The sequence below is a fragment of the Ranitomeya variabilis genome, chromosome 4 (genome assembly GCF_051348905.1).
Source record: "Ranitomeya variabilis isolate aRanVar5 chromosome 4, aRanVar5.hap1, whole genome shotgun sequence".
Taxonomy (NCBI): domain Eukaryota; kingdom Metazoa; phylum Chordata; class Amphibia; order Anura; family Dendrobatidae; genus Ranitomeya; species Ranitomeya variabilis.
In genome coordinates, this window is record NC_135235.1 from 678,606,030 (window position 1) to 678,626,791 (window position 20,762).

Sequence of the window (20,762 nt, forward strand, 5' to 3'; positions counted from 1 at the left end):
ATATCCGAATATCACAGAGCATGTTCACTCATCCATAGTAATGACCATTTCTCATTTAATTATGCGATTATCTGTTATGTTTTTGTACAATTTTTAATATGTAATATGTCTTCCCATCTGAGTTATTTTTGATGGCCAACAAAATAACATTTTCCAGTTATTTATTTTTCACACTCTAGGTATGATAATGGTTTCTCTCTGTGTGGGATTTTTGATGTTGGACAACCCCTTCTCACTGGAAAGGAAAATATCCAGCTTCTACTCCACAATTCCAAGACATGTTTAAAATGATGAATTCTATATTTTTTCAAAATTAAAATATAGTCATATCAAAAAGTCTTTGTTCTTTCTTGGTTGAACCACATAGGAAAAATGTATTTAAGGATCATAGGGAACATAGGGAAAAGACTAATAGAATACCAAACGTGTTTCGAAAGCAAGTGTACTCTTAAACTTGATTTACTGTCTCCACTTTTGGACTTATCAAACAATAAGAGCAAGTCAGAGAGTAGCCTCAGCCTTGGCTTCCTGTTGATGTTCAATTCATCCGAAGGCAGGAGCAGTGAAGCCAGCATTGATTTGGCGCTGGGCTCCTGTTATGTAACAGCCTCACATAAACCCCGGCAACTTGAGTGCCAAGACCACCTGAACAGCGCCGACATGGAAAATAAGTATGAGTGTTGTCCTAGTAATGGACAACCCCTGTAAGAAATACAATTTTTGGTTAAAACATTTTCAACATTCTGAACATGAAAAAGGCTTCACCCCTTTGTGACTTCTCTGATGTTAAAGAGTTTATTTTAGTGTAAAACATTTCCTACTTTATTAACATGAAAAAGGCTTCTACCTTGTGTGGGTTCTTTGGTGTTTAACAAGATTACCTTTCTGGTTAAAACATTTCCCACATTCGGAACAGGAAAAAGGCTTCTCTCCTGTGTGGGTTCTCTGGTGCGTAACCAAAACTGTTTTCTGATTAAAACATTTCCCACATTCTGAACATGAAAAAGGCTTCTCTCCTGTGTGGATTCTCTGGTGGCAATCAAGATGCGCTTTCCGGTTAAAACATTTCCTACATTCTGAACATGAAAAAGGCTTCTCCCCTGTGTGGGTTCTCTGGTGCTTAACAAAATCTGATTTATGGTTAAAACTTTTCCCACAGTCTGAACATGAAAAAGGCTTTTCCCCTGTGTGAGTTCTCTGGTGCTTAACAAAATCTGATTTCTGTGTAAAACATTTCCCACATTCTGAACATGAAAAAAGTTTTTCTCCTGTGTGGGTTCTTTGGTGTACAACAAGATGCCATTTCTGGTTAAAACATTTCCCACATTCTAAACAGGAAAAAGGCTTCTCCCCTGTGTGGGTTCTTTGGTGTCTAACAAGAAATGATTTGTGCTTAAAACATTTCTCACACTTGGAACATGAAAATCTTTTCTCCACTGTGTGAATTTTTGGATGTTTAAGAAAAGACCTTTCGATGGGAAAATGGTTTCTATATTCTGAACATGAAAATGGCTTATTTGATTGAGAAGCATTTCTGTTTTTAATGCTTATTCTGTGATTCTGATTTTCCTTAGTTGTCACTAATGAATTAGAAGACAGGACCTGTTTCAAAGGATGATTTGACAGATCTTTGCTGTGAAGGGATGATGGTATATCTGGAGTAATGGCATTCACTTCAATAGTATCAGGAGGGATTTTAAAATCATCTGATTTAAAAATTGAATATGTCAGTTGTTCCTCTGATCTGCTGGTACAGTCATCTGTCAAGATATAAACCAATTATTATTTTTGAATAAAATGTCTTTGAATATCATTTAACATTTCTATTTAAACTGTATGTAAAAATGGCAAGTTATGTAAAAATATTGAATTCTTCACCAATACAATGACAGTTCACAGTCTAATAGAGAATCTCATAAGATGAACCGTGGAGCGTGGTGTTCAACTGTTTGTTCATTCTGCCTCCCAAATATGGAATAAAAAGCCACAAAGAAACGTTATGTAGACGAACATAGTACCAATAAAAACTTCTATTCATCACAAAAAAACAAGTCCCCACTCAGGTCCATCATCTGTCAGTGTAAAAACAGAGGTTTCCATATTATTAGTGGCTCAAAGGCTTTTGAAAAATAACATGGCTTCTATAAACCAATCCACCAATAACCCCTCACTCAAAGTGAAATCTCCCCCTCGCTTCTGAGCCTTGTCGTGTGCCCAAACTACATTTAGCATCCATATATTTGGCACTACTATAGTGAGAAGAACTCACTTAATTTACAGTGTGCGTCTCCTGAAGCACATTCTGGGCACTATGTGTTGGGTAATAAAATGGCATATTTGCAAATTTTTTTCTCCCACATCCACTGCGTACTAATTTCCAGAAAGTGCCTGTAGAATAAAAAATAGTCACTACTCTAATAGATTAATTCTCTGAGGGATATAACATGGGTAGCAGCAGTGGATAAACCATATGTCCTGGGTGAAGGTGGCTACATGGATGGAACAATGGTCAGACAAAATGGAGGAGCTAATCAAGCACCTGATCCTGAGCCAACAGCAGCAGCAGGTACAGCAGGAGAAAAATAAAACTAATACAGCTGCTTCAACAGCAACAAAGGCAGATGGAACTCCTGTTGGGAGATGTCCGCAGCAGAGAAACTGTCCTTCACCCATATCAAGGAGATGACTCGTGTGTCTGGAAAGCAGTAAGATGAGCATTGCAGAAGATGACCTCAGGGGATGATATAGAGGGGTCTTTGACTGTGTTTGAACGGGTTGCAGAGCAGGAGAGCCTGCCCCTGGAGCAGTGGGCAGAGGTGCTGGCCCCCTGACGGGTGAACCTCAGAAAGCTTATTTTGACTTAGCCTGGCAGGATACCAGGGAATATGCCAAGTTTAAAAACTGAGATATTAGCACGCTCAGGGGTCACTATATATCTGTCACAGCCCAAAGGGTTCATCACTGAGCGTACTATGGTGACAAACCTCCCAACTCTTAGATGTTTAACTTGTTGCATTTAGACCAGAAATGGTTGCAGCCAGAGTCCTCCACTCCAGCCCAGATGGTCGAGCAAGTGGTCATGGACAGATTTATTCACTCCCTCTCCCTCCCCAGGCCGGTGCAGATCTGGGTTGCCTCGTAGAAAGGAACCAGATGGTCAAGAAAGCTGGGTGGTGGTGGGACATCCCCATACTGGGGTACTCAGCATGAGCCAGAGTCCCAAAAGAGGGATAGTAGAGTCATCACTGGGGAGAGTCCAAGATCCCAAGGAGTCGCTGAGGGGTTATCAAAGGCTGCTGGAAAATACCTGATCTGCTAGAGATGCCATGGCCCTGGACACATAGCCGCCCATTGTCCTATGTCCTCTGAGCAGATGGACTGCAGCCTTGGGAGGCGCTCCTCAGACTACGCTTATCCCAACTGCAATGTGGACTATCAGCCCAGAGAGGAGCCACAGTTATGTCCTGTGACCATAAACGGAGTACTGGTGTCACGACTGTTGAAATCAGGGAGTTTTGTGACCCTGATAAGGGCCACACTTCTCTACCAGTTGATTGCAAGGAAACATGTGGGCATCCGCTGTATCCACGGGGATGCCAAGAACATATCCCTTTTGACAGATTGATGATAAAAACAAGCCGGTGTATGGAGTCACATGAAGTCAGGGTAGTCAGGGACCTGCTACACCCCATGATAATCGGGCGGAACTTCAGCCTGTTCTGCAACTTGTAGGAAAGGCAGGGCTGCCAAGTGACAGGAGGCAGCTCAACCGTTATGAAACCCCATCGCAGTCAGAGATGGACGAGTTCCCCTTGTGTGTCCTGGCTGGTGAAGAGGACGCGAATGTGACTAGTGAGGCCAAAAATTCTGAACTGCAGGTTTCTGGTGGGAATTTTGGGGCTGCCCAAATGCAGGATTTGACTTTAAAATATGCAATTGACAATGTGACTGTGATAAATGCCCAAGAGTCGGGGCCGACACCAGGTTCCCATACTTCGTAGTCAATGAGGAGTTGCTATATCAGGTCACTAATCAGCGAGGGGAAGTATTAGATCCCAGGACCCTATAAAGGTAGGGTACTAGATTTGGCCCATGTTCATGTCTTGGGGAGTCATCTAGGAGTAGATAAAACCCAATACCGAGTCCTTCAGAGGTTCTACTGGACTGGGTGTCACAGGGACATTGTTAATTTCTGCTGGTCCTGCCCTGTCAGCTAACATTGCCATGGACCTGGTTGGGCCCTTAGTTGTCCGCCCGGGGTCATCAATATATCCTGGAGGTAATGGACTATGTTACGCGGTACTCGGAGGTGGTACCACTGAGAAACTCCTCCGCCAAGAGTATAGCACGGGAACTAGTCCATATTTTCTCCCGGACAGGCATGCCGTAGGAGCCCCTGACAGATCAAGTGACACCGTTCATGTCCAAGGTAATGAGGGAGTTGTGAAAGGACCTCCAGATTATCCAACTTAGGACGTTGATGTACCATCCGCAGACAGAAAGCCTGGTAGAGAGGTTCAATAAGACTTTGAAGTCCATGTTGAAAGTCATGGATAAGGATGGCCGAGAGTGGGATTGCCTCCTGCCATACCTACTGTTCTCCATCAGAGAAGTCCCACAGGCCTCTACGGGTTTCTCACCGTTCTAGCTTTTATACGGACGACACCTCCGGAGACTTCTAGATGTTGCAAAGGAGACGTGGGAAGCAGAAGTTACACCCCTAGAGCGTCATCGAGCATGTGGCCCAAATGCAGGACCGGATCGCAAGGGTGATGATGATTGTGAAGGAGAGCCTCTTTCAAGCACAAGAAGCCCAGGCAAGGGTCTACAACCGAGTCACGAGGCCGAGAAAGTTTAGCCCTGGAGACCGGGTATTGATATTGATCTTCACCATGGAAAGTAAGTACTTGGCCAAGTAGCAAGGGCCATATGAGGTGGTAGAAGTTGAGTGACGTCAACTACAAGGTCCACCAACCAGGGAGAAGAAAGCTGTACCAAGTGTACCACATTAACCTGCTCAAACCGTGGCAAGAAAGTGATATGGTAGAAGCAACGTGCCTAGGGACCCATCCTGAAGCCAAAATCCAGGATATCACAGTAGCAGAGACACTGTCACTGGCTGAGAAACAACAGGGCCATGAGCTGCTTCAGCGGAATCGAGACCTGTTTTCGGAGTTACCAAGATGTACGCAGGTTGTGGAGCACAAAATCCTGACTGAACCGCATGTGAGGGTGAACCAAAGGCCGCAATTGGATTCCTCAAGCTCGCCACGAGGTGATCTCCAAAGAGGGTGAACAGTGTTGAGTTTGGGTGTCATCGATGAATAAAGGGTGGCTCGTCCAGCACATTTGTCCTTGTGCCAAGCCAGACGGAGTGGTGCTTCTGTAATGATTACAGGAATCTGAATGAGGTGTCCAAGTTCAACGCATATCCGATGCCCCAGGTTGATGAGCTTATTGAGAGGCTAGGGTCAGCCAGATACATCAGAACCCTGGACCTAATGAAAGGGTACTGACAAATTCTCCTGTCTCTACATCCGACAGGTGCTTTCAGTATACCTGGATGCCGTTTGGTCTACAAAGACCCTCAGCTACCTTCCAGAGGGCTATGGACCGGATACTAGTGCCTCACAAGAAGTACGCCACCGCTTACTTGGACGACATCATAATCTTCAGCATGGATTGGGGAAGTCACCTGCAGAAGGTCCAGGCAGTACTGGATGCACTGAGGAAGGTAGGGGTTACTATAAACCCAAAGAAGTGCGCTCTCCGGAAAGAAGAGGCAAAGTACTTGGGCAACATCATTGGAAAAAGCGAGATAAAGCCACAAATAGACAAAAGTGGAGGCAATCCAAAAAAACAGGTTAGGGCGCTTCTGGGAATTGTGGGATATTATCTGTTATGGACTGGTAATTTAGGAGCGACATGCGACTAGCTCTGAGCAGGTGGTAACTATACAGACCGCAGTTCCTGATCTTAACACAACACTAGCAGTAGCCGTGGGATGTTCCTGTCACTCCCTGGACACCTCGTCACAGCTGGAGAACTAGCTACCCCTAAAGGTAGAAATAGGAAAGCTATCTTGCCTCAGAGAAAATCCCCAAAGGATAGGACAGCCCCCCACAAATATTGACTGTGAGAGGAGAAGGAAATTACATACGTAGTATGAAACAAGATTTAGCAAAGGAGGCCACTTCTAGCTATATACATAGTAAGGAAAGAACACTGTGCGGTCAGTAATAAAAACTAGAAAAAGTCCACCGCAGAGATATGCAAAAATCTCCACACCTGACTAAAAGTGTGGAGGGCAAAATCTGCAGCCCAGAGCTTCCAGCTTAGCTGAATAGATCCATACTGATAAGCTGGACAAATGAGCAAAACATAGAATGTGCTGAACAATAAAGTCCACAACAAATGGACTGCAAAAGGACAAGCAAGGACTTATTTTTGCTGAACTGGACAGAGTGTCAGGGAAATCCAAAAGAGCAGTGGCTCCAAGCAGGAACAATTGACAACTGGCATTGATTGAGGAATAAGGCCAGACTAAAATAGCCGAGCCAGAAAGACGATCAGTGGGAGCAGCTGCTGATGCTAAATCCAAGAAGCAGCTATACCACTCAAAACCACAGGAGGGAGCCCACGAGCAGAATTCACAAAAGTGCTACTTACAACCACCGGAGGGAGCCCAAGAGCGGAATTCACAACAGTACCCCCCCCTTGAGGAGGGGTCACCGAACCCTCACCAGAGCCCCCAGGCCGATCAGGACGAGCCAAGTGAAAAGCACGAACCAAATCGGCAGCATGGACATCGGAGGCAACCACCCAAGAATTATCCTCCTGGCCATAACCCTTCCACTTAACAAGATACTGAAGCCTCCGCCTCGAAAAATGAGAATGCAAAATTTTCTCAACCACATATTCCAACTCCCCCTCAACCAACACCGGGGCAGGAGGATCAACAGAGGGAACAACGGGTACCACATATCTCCGCAACAAAGATCTATGGAAAACATTGTGGATGGCAAAAGAGGCTGGAAGGGCCAAACGAAAAGACACTGGATTGATAATCTCAGAGATCTTATAAGGACCAATAAACCGAGGCTTGAACTTAGGGGAAGAAACCTTCATAGGAACATGACGAGAAGATAACCAGACTAAATCCCCCACACGAAGCCGAGGACCAACACACCGACAGCGGTTAGCAAAACGCTGAGCCTTTTCCTGAGACAACGTCAAATTGTCTACCACATGAGTCCAAATCTGCTGTAACCTGTCCATCACAGAATCTACACCAGGACAATCAGAAGGCTCAACCTGCCCTGAAGAAAAACGAGGATGGAAACCAAAATTACAAAAAAAAAGGTGAAACCAAAGTAGCCGAACTGGCCCGATTATTAAGGGCAAACTCGGCCAACGGCAAGAAAGCCACCCAATCATCCTGATCAGCAGACACAAAGCATCTCAAATAGGTCTCCAAGGTTTGATTAGTTCGCTCAGTTTGGCCATTTGTCTGAGGATGGAACGCCGAAGAAAAAGACAAATTAATGCCCATCCTAGCACAAAAGGCCCGCCAAAACCTGGAAACAAACTGGGAACCTCTGTCAGACACAATATTTTCCGGAATGCCATGCAAACGAACCACATGCTGAAAAAACAATGGAACCAAATCAGAGGAGGAAGGCAATTTAGGCAAAGGTACCAAATGGACCATTTTAGAGAACCGGTCACAAACCACCCAGATAACAGACATCCTCTGGGACACAGGAAGATCCGAAATAAAATCCATGGAAATATGCGTCCAGGGCCTCTCAGGGACAGGCAAAGGCAAAAGCAACCCACTAGCGCGGGAATAGCAAGGCTTAGCCCGGGCACAAGTCCCACAGGACTGCACAAAAGAACGCACATCCCGCGACAAGGAAGGCCACCAAAAGGACCTAGCCACCAAATCTCTGGTACCAAAAATCCCAGGATGACCGGCCAACACCGAACAATGGACCTCAGAAATTACCTTACTTGTCCATCTATCAGAAACAAACAGCTTCCCCACAGGACAGCGGTCAGGTTTATCAGCCTGAAATTCCTGAAGCACCCACCGTAAATCAGGGGAGATGGCAGAAAGAATCACCCCTTCCCTAAGAATGCCAACCGGCTCAAGAACTCCAGGAGAATCAGGCAAAAAAACTCCTAGAGAGGGCATCCGCTTTAACATTCTTAGATCCCGGAAGATATGAAACCACAAAATCGAAACGGGAGAAAAACAGGGACCATCGAGCCTGTCTAGGGTTCAGCCGCTTGGCCGACTCGAGGTAAATCAGATTCTTATGATCGGTCAAAACCACAATACGGTGCTTGGCCCCCTCAAGCCAATGTCGCTACTCCTCAAATGCCCACTTCATAGCCAACAACTCCCGATTGCCGACATCATAATTGCGTTCCGCAGGTGAAAACTTTCGGGAAAAGAAGGCACATGGTTTCATCAAGGAACCATCAGAATTTCTCTGTGACAAAACGGCCCCTGCCCCAATCTCAGAAGCGTCAACCTCAACCTGAAAAGGAAGAGACACATCCGGCTGACGCAAGACAGGGGCAGAAGTAAATCGACGCTTAAGCTCCTGAAAGGCCTCAACAGCCTCAGAGGACCAATTTGTCACATCAGCCCCTTTCTTCGTCAAATCGGTCAGGGGCTTAACCACACTAGAGAAGTTGGCAATGAAACGGCGATAAAAATTAGCAAAGCCCAAAAATTTCTGAAGGCTCTTCACAGATGTGGGTTGAATCCAGTCATGAATGGCTTGGACCTTAACAGGATCCATTTCTATAGACGAAGGAGAAAAAATAAACCCCAAAAAAGAGACCTTCTGAACTCCAAATAGGCACTTAGACCCCTTCACAAATAGAGCATTATCACGAAGGATCTGGAATACCATCCTGACCTGCTTCACATGAGACTCCCAATCATTGGAAAAAATCAAAATATCATCCAAATACACAATCAAGAATTTATCAAGATAATTGCGGAAAATGTCATGCATGAAGGACTGAAATACAGAAGGAGCATTAGAAAGCCCGAAAGGCATCACCAGGTATTCAAAATGGCCTTCGGGCGTATTAAATGCAGTTTTCCAATCGTCACCCTGTTTAATACGAACAAGATTATATGCCCCTCGAAGGTCAATCTTGGTAAACCAACTAGCCCCCTTAATCCGAGCAAACAAATCAGAGAGCAAAGGTAAAGGGTATTGGAATTTGACCGTGATCTTATTAAGAAGGCGATAATCAATACAGGGTCTCAAGGAGCCATCCTTCTTGGCAACAAAAAAGAATCCCGCTCCCAATGGTGACGAAGACGGCCGAATATGCCCCTTCTCCAAGGACTCCTTAACATAGCTCCGCATAGCGGTATGTTCTGGCACAGACAGGTTGAAAAGTCGGCCCTTAGGGAACTTAGAGCCTGGAATCAAGTCAATAGCACAATCACAGTCCCTATGTGGAGGAAGGGAACTGGACGTGGGCTCATCGAATACATCCTGGAAATCTGACAAAAATTCAGGAACATCAGAAGAGGGGGAAGAGGAAATTGACATTAAAGGAACGTCACTATGTACCCCTTGACAACCCCAACTTGTCACAGACATCGATATCCAATCCAACACTGGATTGTGTACTTGTAACCATGGAAAACCCAGTACAACAACATCATGTAAATTATGCAACACCAGAAAACGACAATCTTCCTGATGTGCTGGAGCCATGCACATAGTCAGCTGAGTCCAATACTGAGGTTTATTCTTGGCCAAAGGTGTAGCATCAATACCCCTCAAAGGAATAGGGCTCTGCAAAGGCTGCAAAGAAAAACCACAGCGCCTGGCAAATTCTAAGTCCATTAAGTTCAGGGCAGTGCCTGAATCCACAAATGCCATGACAGAGAAAGATGACAATGAGCAAATCAGGGTCACAGACAGGAGAAACTTAGGCTGTACAGTACTAATGGTAACAGATCTAGCGACCCTCTTAATATGCTTAGGGCAATCAGAGATAGTATGAACTGAATCACCACAGTAAAAACACAGCCCATTCTGACGTCTGTATCCCCTCTGCTCCGCTCTAGTCAGAATCCTATCATATTGCATAGGCTCAGGACTCTGTTCAGAGGATGCTGCCATATGGTGCACCACTTTGCGCTCGCGCAGGCGCCGATCGATCTGAATGGCTAGAGACATAGATTCGCTCAGACCAACAGGCGTGGGGAACCCCACCATAACATCTTTAAGGGCTTCAGAAAGACCCTTTCTGAAAATTGCTGCCAGAGCGTCCTCATTCCATTTAGTGAGCACAGACCATTTTCTAAATTTCTGGCAGTATAATTCTGCCGCTTCCTGACCCTGGCACAGAGCCAACAAGGTTTTTTCCGCATGATCCACAGAGTTAGGTTCGTCATACAATAATCTGAGCGATTGAAAAAATGCATCTACATTAAGCAATGCCGGATCCCCTGACTCAAGGGAGAATGCCCAGTCCTGAGGGTCACCACGCAGCAGAGAAATAACTATTTTAACTTGCTGAGTGGGGTCACCAGAGGAACGGGGTTTCAGAGCAAAAAACAATTTGCAGTTATTTTTAAAGTTCAAAAACTTAGATCTATCCCCGTAAAACAAATCTGGAGTAGGAATTCTAGGCTCTAAGGCTGGAGTCTGAACAACATAATCTTGGATAATCTGAACTCTTGCAGCAAGCTGATCCACACGAGAAAACAAACCCTGAACATCCATGTCCGCGCCCAAATCCACCCAGAGATTAAGAGGAAGGAAAAAGACAAAACAGACTAAAGAAAAAAAAAATGGCTCAGAACTCTTTTTCTTTTCCTTCTTTTGAGATGCATTCAACTCATTTTTGGCCAGTTGTACTGTTATGGACTGGTAATTTAGGAGCGACATGCGACTAGCTCTGAGCAGGTGGTAACTATACAGACCGCAGTACCTGATCTTAACACAACACTAGCAGTAGCCGTGGGATGTTCCTGTCACTCCCTGGACACCTCGTCACAGCTGGAGAACTAGCTACCCCTAAAGGTAGAAACAGGAAAGCTATCTTACCTCAGAGAAAATCCCCAAAGGATAGGACAGCCCCCAACAAATATTGACTGTGAGAGAAGGAAATGACATACGTAGTATGAAACGAGATTTAGCAAAGGAGGCCACTTCTAGCTATATACATAGTAAGGAAAGAACACTGTGCGGTCAGTAATAAAAACTAGAAAAAGTCCACCGCAGAGATATGCAAAAATCTCCACACCTGACTAAAGGTGTGGAGGGCAAAATCTGCAGCCCAGAGCTTCCAGCTTAGCTGAATACATCCATACTGATAAGCTGGACAAATGAGCAAAACATAGAATGTGCTGAACAATAAAGTCCACAACAAATGGACTGCAAAAGGACAAGCAAGGACTTATCTTTGCTGAACTGGACAGAGTGTCAGGGAAATCCAAAAGAGCAGTGGCTCCAAGCAGGAACAATTGACAACTGGCATTGTTTGAGGAATAAGGCCAGACTAAAATAGCCGAGCCAGAAAGACGATCAGTGGGAGCAGCTGCTGATGCTAAATCCAAGAAGCAGCTATACCACTCAAAACCACAGGAGGGAGCCCACGAGCAGAATTCACAAAAGTGCTACTTACAACCACCGGAGGGAGCCCAAGAGCGGAATTCACAACAATTATCAGCTATTTATCCCGAATTTCGCCACGATAGCCGCACCCCTGATGGATCTGCACAAGGACATCGATGGTCAAGTGGTCTTCTGAAGCAGAGATGGCATTCCAGGAGTTGAAGCTCGCCCTGTGCAGACAGACGGTCTTGGTAGCACCGGATTTCACTAAGGAGTTTGCGCTCCAGACGGATGCCTCTGACACCGGGGTGAGAGCCATGTTGTCCCAGGAAATAGATAGGTATAGGACTGGATGTTCGTCCCTAAGTAGGAAGCTCTCCTCTGTAAGAAAAACTATGCCATCGCTGAAAAAGAGTGCTTGGCCATAAAGGTACTTCCTACTAGGCCATAAGTTCAGGCTATTATCAGATCATGTGCCCATGAGATGGATGAGGGAAAGGAAGGGAAGAATGCCCAGGTGACTAGATGGTTTTTAGCACTCCATGATTTTAATTTTCATGTGGAGCACAGGCCATCGAAGTTGCATGGAAACGCAAATGCCCTGTCCGGAGTCCCGTGCTTAGCCAGTGAAGGTGCCAAAATCCCTGGTTTTGGGCAGAGGGGGGGATATGAGACAAAGTCACTGGTAAATGTAATGGAGTGGAGATATGTGTAACTGCGCTTAATAGCGGCAGTGATGTAAAACCAGAGTATTTTCTTACAGCACACTACGTGTTGTGAGGGTTAAGTTAACGTTTCATACATGGGCTGGTTTTATGTGGGCATCTGTAGAGTGGGTGGGAAGATGCCCACTTTATCTCCACCTGAACAGCCGTGTATTGACATGACCTGTGTGATGTCAAAATCATGTGGTCAGTCAAATGATGGATAGGAGTCACATGGCCTAGGGTTTAAGTGGCGGGCTTTGCAAGACAGCAGTGTACCTGGAGAGGAAACACTCCAGGAAAGTGTTTGTGCCCGTGTGGCATGCTATGGAATTGTACTGTGGACACTATAACTGAACCTGCTGGAAAAGGACTGTGTTTTCTTCCCTTTTTTAATTTGCTTTCCTGTTTTGCCCAGAGGGCCGCGTTTATTTTCCCCTGCTTGGTTTATGCTGCCTCAATAAACCAGGCACGTTCTTAAAGAGACAGTGTTCTTTTTATACCTCTGTGTCCAGCCGAGTGAGACGCACTACCACATAAGGTATTGTCGGATTCAAGAGAAGTTGTAAAATAATTTGTGAGGTCCAGCTGTTTGCTATGCCCCTTTTGGGAAAGTGAAAAATTGGGGCTTATATTTTGGATTCCAAAATTATCACCACATAAAGTGAAACATGTGAGATATGAAAAATGAGCCCTGATTAGGAACACAAAACTGGCTGCGGGAAGTGATTACCAGAGTATTTTCGGAACTAACTACTGTAGTCAAAAACTGACTATAGACAATAACACATCTACTGAAATGATCAAACTCAACAGTCTTCATCAGTAAAAATGGAGTAACTAGTGGTGAAACCTCTCTGGAGTAATTATGGTATGTGGATCGGTGGCTCTTGGCAATCTAAACTATCGTAAGGGCCAATATTTGATGAGTTTCAAGAAGAAATATTAGACAGTCAAAGATAAGAGTAGAAAAAGTATTAGTGATTTCATTTCAGGAGAATTCTTTTTGATCAATAACAGATTGTAATTTATGACGTGAAGTGAATCCATAAAACCAAGGCTCGAGCCATGCCAACACATCTCCTGCAGGCGTGAATAAATGTATATTACAGCCGTCAGCCACGCACAGCTTAGAGATACAAGTGCTTCTCACAAAATTAGAATATCATTGAAAAGTTAATTTATTTAAGTTCTTCATTACAAAAAGTGATACTCATTATGTACAGTCATTACAAACAGTGATCTATTTCAAGTATTTCTATTAATGTTGATGATTATGGCTTACAGCCAATGAAAATCCAAAAGTCATTATCTCAGTAAATTAGAATACTTTATAACACCAGCTTGAAAAATGATTTTAAAATCCGAAATGTTGGCCTTCTGAAATGAATGTTCAGTAAATGCACTCAATACTTAGTTGGGGCTCCTTTTGAATCAATTACTGCATCAATGCAGTGTGACATGGAGGCGAACAGCCTGCGGCCTGAGGTGTTATGGAAGCCCAGGTTGCTTTGATAGCAGTCTTCAGCTTGTCTGCATTGTTGGGTCTGGTGTCTCATCTTCCTCTTGACAATACCCCATAGATTCCCTATGGGGTTAAGGTCAAAAGAGTTTTCTGGCCAATCAAGTACAGTGATACTGTTGTTTCTAAACCACGTATTGGCACTTTCAGCAGTGTGGACAGGTCCCAAGTACTGCTGGAGAATGAAATTTACATTTCCAAAAAGTTTGTCGGCAGAGGGAAGCATGAAGTGCTCTAAAATTTCCTGGCAGACGGCTGCACTGACTTTGGTCTTGATAAAACACAGTGGACCTACACCAGCAGATGACATGGTTCCCCCCAAACCATTGTGGAAACTTCACACTAGACCTCAAGCAGATTGGATTCTGTGCCTCTCCACTCTTCCTCCAGACTCTGGGGCCTCGATTTCCAAACAAAATGCAACATTTACTTAAATCTGAAAACAACACCTTGGACCACAGAGCAACAGACATGTTCTTTTTCTCCTTGGCCCAGGTATGAAGCTTCTGGCATTGTCTATTGGTCATGAGTTGCTTGACACAAGGAATGCGACACACGTAGCCCATGTCCTGGATATGTCTGTGTGTGGTGGCTCTTGAATCAATGACTCCAGCAGCAATCCTCTCCTTGTGAACCTCCCCCAAATTTTTCAATGACCTTTTATTAACAATCCCTTCAAGACTGCGGTTATCCCAGTTGCTAGTGCACCTTTTTCTACCACACTTTTTCCTTCCACTAAACTTTCCATTAATATGCTTGGATGCAGCACTCTGAACAGCCAGCTTCTTTAGCAATGACCTTTTGAGGCTTACCCTCCTTGTGGAGTGTGTCAATGACTGCCTTCTGGACATCTGTCAAATCAGCAGTCTTCCCCATGATTGTGGAGCCTGCTTAGGAAGCCTTTGCAGGTGGTTTTGTTCATTATTCTAATTTACTGAGATAATGACTTTCGTGTTTTCATTGGCTATAAGCCATAATCATCAACATTAACAGAAGTAAAAGCATGAAATAGATCATTCTGTTTGTAATGACTATATAATATATTTCAGTTTCACTTTTTGTATTGAAGAACCAAAATAAATTACCTTTGGATAATATTCTAATTTTGTGAGTAGCACCTGTATATCATGGCACATGATAAAAATGATAAAGAGAAACTCTGTTGTTATTGTACAAAAATTCACACTTGACCCTCACTGCTCATTTAATCTTGTCGATCATAAAAGCGAAGTTTGGCCAGAAAGACAGGACCTGGTCTTGTAGGGACCATGTGAGCACATTCAGCAGCACAGAAGGAAGAGAAGGTAGATTCATCCAATAAGATATCAGAGTTCTAAGAAGCCAACAGCATCATTACTCTCCGCTTCCTATTACAGGTCCATTATACTATTTTTCTTCAAGTGATTTTCTAACTTATCAGCACATTCTATGTATGCTGTCATTTGGCTTTGCAGTTCATAGATCTGGGCAGGTAACAGTCAGCAGCTTTCACGATTTCACAAAGTAATTTCAACATTTCCAAATGGAGGAAAATGTTGTGGTCTAGAGGCAAATTGGTAATCACATGATTGTAACTCGGGTGGACTGCACCACCGATAAAGCAGCCACAGCCGGTGACTGAAAAGAATCTGTGACTTCTCTGCATTTAGTGGTCACTACTCACCTGGGTAGTCATATGTAGGAATCTCCTCTTTACACTGCTCATCGCCCCTCACATATGTCTCTGTAGTATTAATATCGGTCAGATCTTCACCCTGAAACAAATATTGTAAAAGTCACAGATGGAAAAGTCAAGTCTATGAGCAGCTCTAATCCTGCCATCTCCACCGTTCTTGTTACACAAGTATAAAACATACACTCACCGACCACTTTATTAGGTACACCATGCTAGTAACGGGTTGGACCCCTTTTGCCTTCAGAACTGCCTCAATTCTTCGTGGCATAGATTCAACAAGGTGCTGGAAGCATTCCTCAGAGATTTTGGTCCATATTGACATGATGGCATCACACAGTTGCCGCAGATTTGTCGGCTGCACATCCCAAAGATGCTCCATACAAGGCAGGATGGATCCATGCTTTCATGTTGTTTACGCCAAATTCTGACCCTACCATCCGAATGTCGCAGCAGAAATCGAGACTCATCAGACCAAGCAACGTTTTTCCAATCTTCTACTGTCCAATTTCGATGAGCTTGTACAAATTGTAGCCTCAGTTTCCTGTTCTTAGCTGAAAGGAGTGGTACCCGGTGTGGTCTTCTGCTGCTGTAGCCCATCTGCCTCAAAGTTCGACGCACTGTGCGTTCAGAGATGCTCTTAGGCCTACCTTGGTTGTAACGGGTGGCGATTTGAGTCACTGTTGCCTTTCTATCAGCTCGAACCAGTCTGCCCATTCTCCTCTGACCTCTGGCATCAACAAGGCATTTCCGCCCACAGAACTGCCGCTCACTGGATTTTTTTTCTTTTTCGGACCATTCTCAGTAAACCCTAGAGATGGTTGTGCGTGAAAATCCCAGTAGATCAGCAGTTTCTGAAATACTCAGACCAGCCCTTCTGGCACCAACAACCATGCCACGTTCAAAGGCACTCAAATCACCTTTCTTCCCCATACTGATGCTCGGTTTGAACTGCAGGAGATTGTCTTGACCATGTCTACATGCCTAAATGCACTGAGTTGCCGCCATGTGATTGGCTGATTAGAAATTAAGTGTTAACAAGAAGTTGGACAGGTGTACCTAATAAAGTGGCCAGTGAGTGTATAATACTGGTGAATAAAACAAGACTGAGCACAAGACCTTCACAGCCATCTACACATCATAGGGGAGATCTCATGACACCTTCTCTCCATGTACCTGATGATTCTGAGGAACATTGGGATCTTCTTGTTTACAGTCCTGTGGAAGAAGAGGACGGGGACATCTCTCTGGTGTTGTCGTCTTACTGGATAGATCTGGAGGAAACACATACAGGGACTGAATTCATTCTTTATATACAGATAATTAGAGGCCGTGTGCTTAGTCCTGTCTATTACCTGGTGATGTGAGGGGCTGGGAAACCTCCATCATGACGTCCTTGTACAGATCTTTGTGTCCTTGTAAATACTCCCACTCCTCCATGGAGAAATAGACGGCGACATCCTGACACCTTATAGGAACCTGACACATACAATGATACCATCATCCCCCCGATCCCTTCATCCTGTTACCGTGTAATGGCCTAGAATTCCCAGCAGTGTCACCTCTCCAGTCAGCAGCTCAATCATCTTGTTGATTAGTTCTAGGATCTTCTGGTCATTGATGTCCTCATGTATCAGCGGGTGCGGTGGAGGCCCTGTGATTGGGCTCAGGAGTCTTCCCCGTCCCTCAGACACTGGGTCCTGACAGCGCTCACTAGAGGTCTTCTTCACCACTGTGTAATCCTGGTTATGGAGAGACACATTATAAATCTCACTAGAGATTTCCAGAGTCCTCACCTCTCCTGTTCTGTCCATTTGTTATTCCCATGGATAAGAATGATGTAATGTGACATCATCAGAATCTCTCACCTCTCCAGTAAGTCGGAAGAGGATCTCTATGGTGAGATGTAATATCCTGTCTGCCATCTTGTCTCTGTCCATATCCAAAAATGGGTAATTCAGAAAAAATGTCTTATATAGAAGATCTTCACTGAGAGGATCTGATATTGTAGAGACCTGAATGAGAAGAAGATGAGCCGATGTAACATCATAAAAATCCTGTGTAATAATACAATTACTGGAGATAATAAGGGAAACATATGAGGATATAGAACGTGTAGATGTTGTATTGTGTAGTCTTGTATGGACTGGAACATAAGCTGAATTGCTGACTCCTCTATGCTCCCAATCACTGGTTATGTTACTCACTGCTTCAGCAACTGAATGGCTGTGGGAATCACAAGTTCATTGGGACTAACCAGGAAATAGAGAGACTGGCGGGAACCCAAGCAGCAATGGCATTTTTATTATTTCACAACATTCTGTTTTTTCCCCTGATATCTACTAATAAATCTAAATATTTTAGGCCACAGACAACAAGCAGTTTCTCCCTCGGAGTCGGCAGCTGAATACGTTTCTCATAGACTCATCTTCCATAACGCTAATTCTCGTCTCATTTACCGACACTGGAATCGGCATTAGCAATACTGCAGGAGATATTCATTACACGTGACAGGAGAAATAACTACTTCATGATGAGGATGACATCTTCATCTTCTACTACGGCTCTAGAAACAGATTTGTCCAGAGTCCATCACTGACTCCATCATCACCGGCCGTCTATATGAATGTTTCCTGACAATACTGTGTGGGGGCCCCGTACTATGAGAGTAAGGGCTCCTTCTCACTTGCGAGAAATACGCCCGAGTTTCGCAGGTTAAAACTCCTATGGCGCCGGCACTCCGCTCTGGAGTGCCAGTGCCATAGAAGGGTTTTAACCTGCGAGACTCGCACGTATTTCTCGCAAGTGAGAAGGAGCCCTAATACATGTTTCCTTGGTTCCCGTCTTTCATAGTTGGGTCTTTTGTATCTGTCACTGGACAAGGAACAAAACCATTGTGATTCTTTTGAGGCAACACAACCCCCCTAAATATAACATTGTATAACAGCCCCACAATCTGTGACTCTTCAGGGTAAATCGCTCTCTCACCATTGGATTAGAGCTGATACTATGAAGCTAAAGTGACTAAACAGACTTTCTGTCACCTCCATAAAGGGGCACTTTTCCGTGTTTGTCAGAACTGTCCGAGGATTATTAGAGGTGATAGTTTCCCCCCAATTCATACCTCCCAACCGTCCCGATTTCAGCGGGACAGTCCCGCTTTGGCACCGGGGTCCCGCTGTCCCGCTTCGGGCATTTAAAATCCCGAATTTGCGGCCGCCGGTGAAGCCCCGCCCACTTCCGGGACGTAGAGACGATTAGGACTAGTCCCGCACTCCGGGCGGGGTCAGTGACGTAAGCGGCCGGCATGATCACACTCTGCAGCCTTTGTTTAGTAAATCTGGGCCAGGAGATCGGGGAAGGAGGGACCAGCTGCGTGCGCGGCGCCGACTCCAGCCTGGTGTCTCCCCCACCACGCACCGCAACGCGCATGCGCGGGAATCTGTGGTACCCGATGCTGAGGCGCAGAGTCTGGTCCTTGTGTCACTCGGAGGCGGCAGCGGCGTGTGAGGGGGAGGGAGGCGGTCATCATTACCGGCACACACCGGCATGCATTGTGTATGGCGGATAAGGGGCGGCAGGGAGAAGCCTGCAAACCAGATAGTGCAGTGTGTCCATGCACCTCTCCATCCACAGGTCTGTAACACCTCTAACAGTGCCAGCCAGCCCCCTCCTAGTGCCAACCTGGCTGTGGGTGTGTGTGTGTGATGGCTGGGTGTGTGTGTGATGGCTGGGTGTGTGTGTGATGGCTGGGTGTGTGTGTGTGATGGCTGCGTGTGTGTGATGGCTGGGTGTGTGTCATTATACAGTATGAAGCATCATGTGCACCCAGCATACAGTATGGAGCATCATGTGTGGTCATCATACAGTATGGAGCATCATGTGCGGTCATTATACAGTATGGAGCATCATGTGCAGCCAGTATACAGTATGGAGCATCATGTGCAGTCATTATACAGTATGGAGCATCATGTGCGGCCATTATACAGTATGGAGCATCATGTGCGGTCATTATACAGTATGGAGCATCATGTGCGGTCATTATACAGTATGGAGCGTCATGTGTGGCCATTATACAGTATGGGGCATCATGTGCAGTCATTATACAATATGGAGCATCATGTGCAGCCAGTATACAGTATGCAGCATCATGTGCGGTCAATATACAATACGGAGCATCATGTGCAGTCATTATACAGTATGGAGCATCATGTGCGGTCATTATACAGTATGGAGCATCATGTGTGGCCATTATACAGTATGGAGCGTCATGTGTGGCCATTATACAGTATGGGGCATCATGTGTGGTCATTATACGGTCTGGAGCATCATGTGCAGTCATTATACAGTATGGAGCATCATGTGCGGCCATTATATGGTATGGGGCATCATGTGCGGTCATTATACAGTATGGAGCATCATGTGCGGTCATTATACAGTATGGAGCATCATGTGCGGTCATTATACAGTATGGAGCATCATGTGCGGTCATTATACAGTATGGAGCATCATGTGTGGCCATTATACAGTATGGAGCGTCATGTGTGGCCATTATACAGTATGGAGCGTCATGTGTGGCCATTATACAGTATGGAGCGTCATGTGCGGTCATTATACAGTATGGAGCACTGTGTGGCCATATTTTTTTGTTTATAACTATTGTATATGAAACAGTGTGATCAGCAGTGCTAAATGGGTGTAGTTGGGACGTGGATATGGGTGTGACTAATTATGAATGGGTGTGGTCAGAGGCGTGGCCTAAAATTTGCCGCGGCGCGCTTCGCGCGCCGCTAACTTTGTCCCTCTTTCCCATCTTCAAAAGTTGGGAGGTATGCCCCAATTAGAAGGGACACCTGTGGGTATTGGGGTCTTTACCTGCTACAGTCCTGGTGTGGACCCTCCACCTGCACACCACATATAGAATATTGGAGCCTCCAGCACCGACCTCCACCTGCAGAGCCGCACTCCACATATATGGCTGCTCTGTGCGCACAGTACCTGTGATGAGGTCACAGGAGGGGAGGAGTCAGGGGGTCACATGATCAGGGGCCTCAGCGTATGCAGGACTCTGCTGTGCTGGTTGTCATGGTGCTGGATGAGGGGAAGTTTATGTGTGGGGTCAGGAGGGGTTTACAGTGTGGATGTAGCAGAGCCGTGTGTGTACGAGGTGTACAGAGCGGAGCCGTGTGTGTACGAGGTGTACGGAGCAGAGCCGTGTGTGTACGAGGTGTACAGAGCGGAGCCGTGTGTGTACGAGGTGT

At 45.2% G+C, this 20,762-nt stretch overlaps 1 protein-coding gene across 1 annotated transcript; it reads right to left on the reverse strand.

The window, feature by feature from the left end:
- Positions 1 to 84: 84 nt before the first annotated feature.
- LOC143766372 (oocyte zinc finger protein XlCOF8.4-like) lies at positions 85 to 20,493 on the reverse strand. Its single transcript, XM_077254019.1, has 7 exons — positions 20,377 to 20,493; positions 17,370 to 17,516; positions 17,064 to 17,243; positions 16,857 to 16,980; positions 16,678 to 16,775; positions 15,493 to 15,583; positions 85 to 1,760 (listed from the first exon to the last, which is right to left on the reverse strand). The coding sequence occupies exons 2-7, from the start codon at positions 17,439 to 17,441 to the stop codon at positions 844 to 846; spliced, it is 1,482 nt and encodes a 493-aa protein (XP_077110134.1). The 5' UTR covers positions 17,442 to 17,516; positions 20,377 to 20,493; the 3' UTR covers positions 85 to 843.
- Positions 20,494 to 20,762: the final 269 nt, after the last annotated feature.

Bases quoted from the DNA above. Each gene is read 5' to 3' on its own strand.
- LOC143766372 (XM_077254019.1), bottom strand. From the start codon at position 17,441: ATGGACAGAGACAAGATGGCAGACAGGATATTACATCTCACCATAGAG. The intron at 17,244-17,369 runs GTGAGAGATTCT...CTCCATAACCAG, and splicing joins TCTTCCGACTTACTGGAGAG to GATTACACAGTGGTGAAGAA. The intron at 15,584-16,677 runs GTACATGGAGAG...TATTTGTTTCAG, and splicing joins ATGTTCCTCAGAATCATCAG to GGTGAAGATCTGACCGATAT.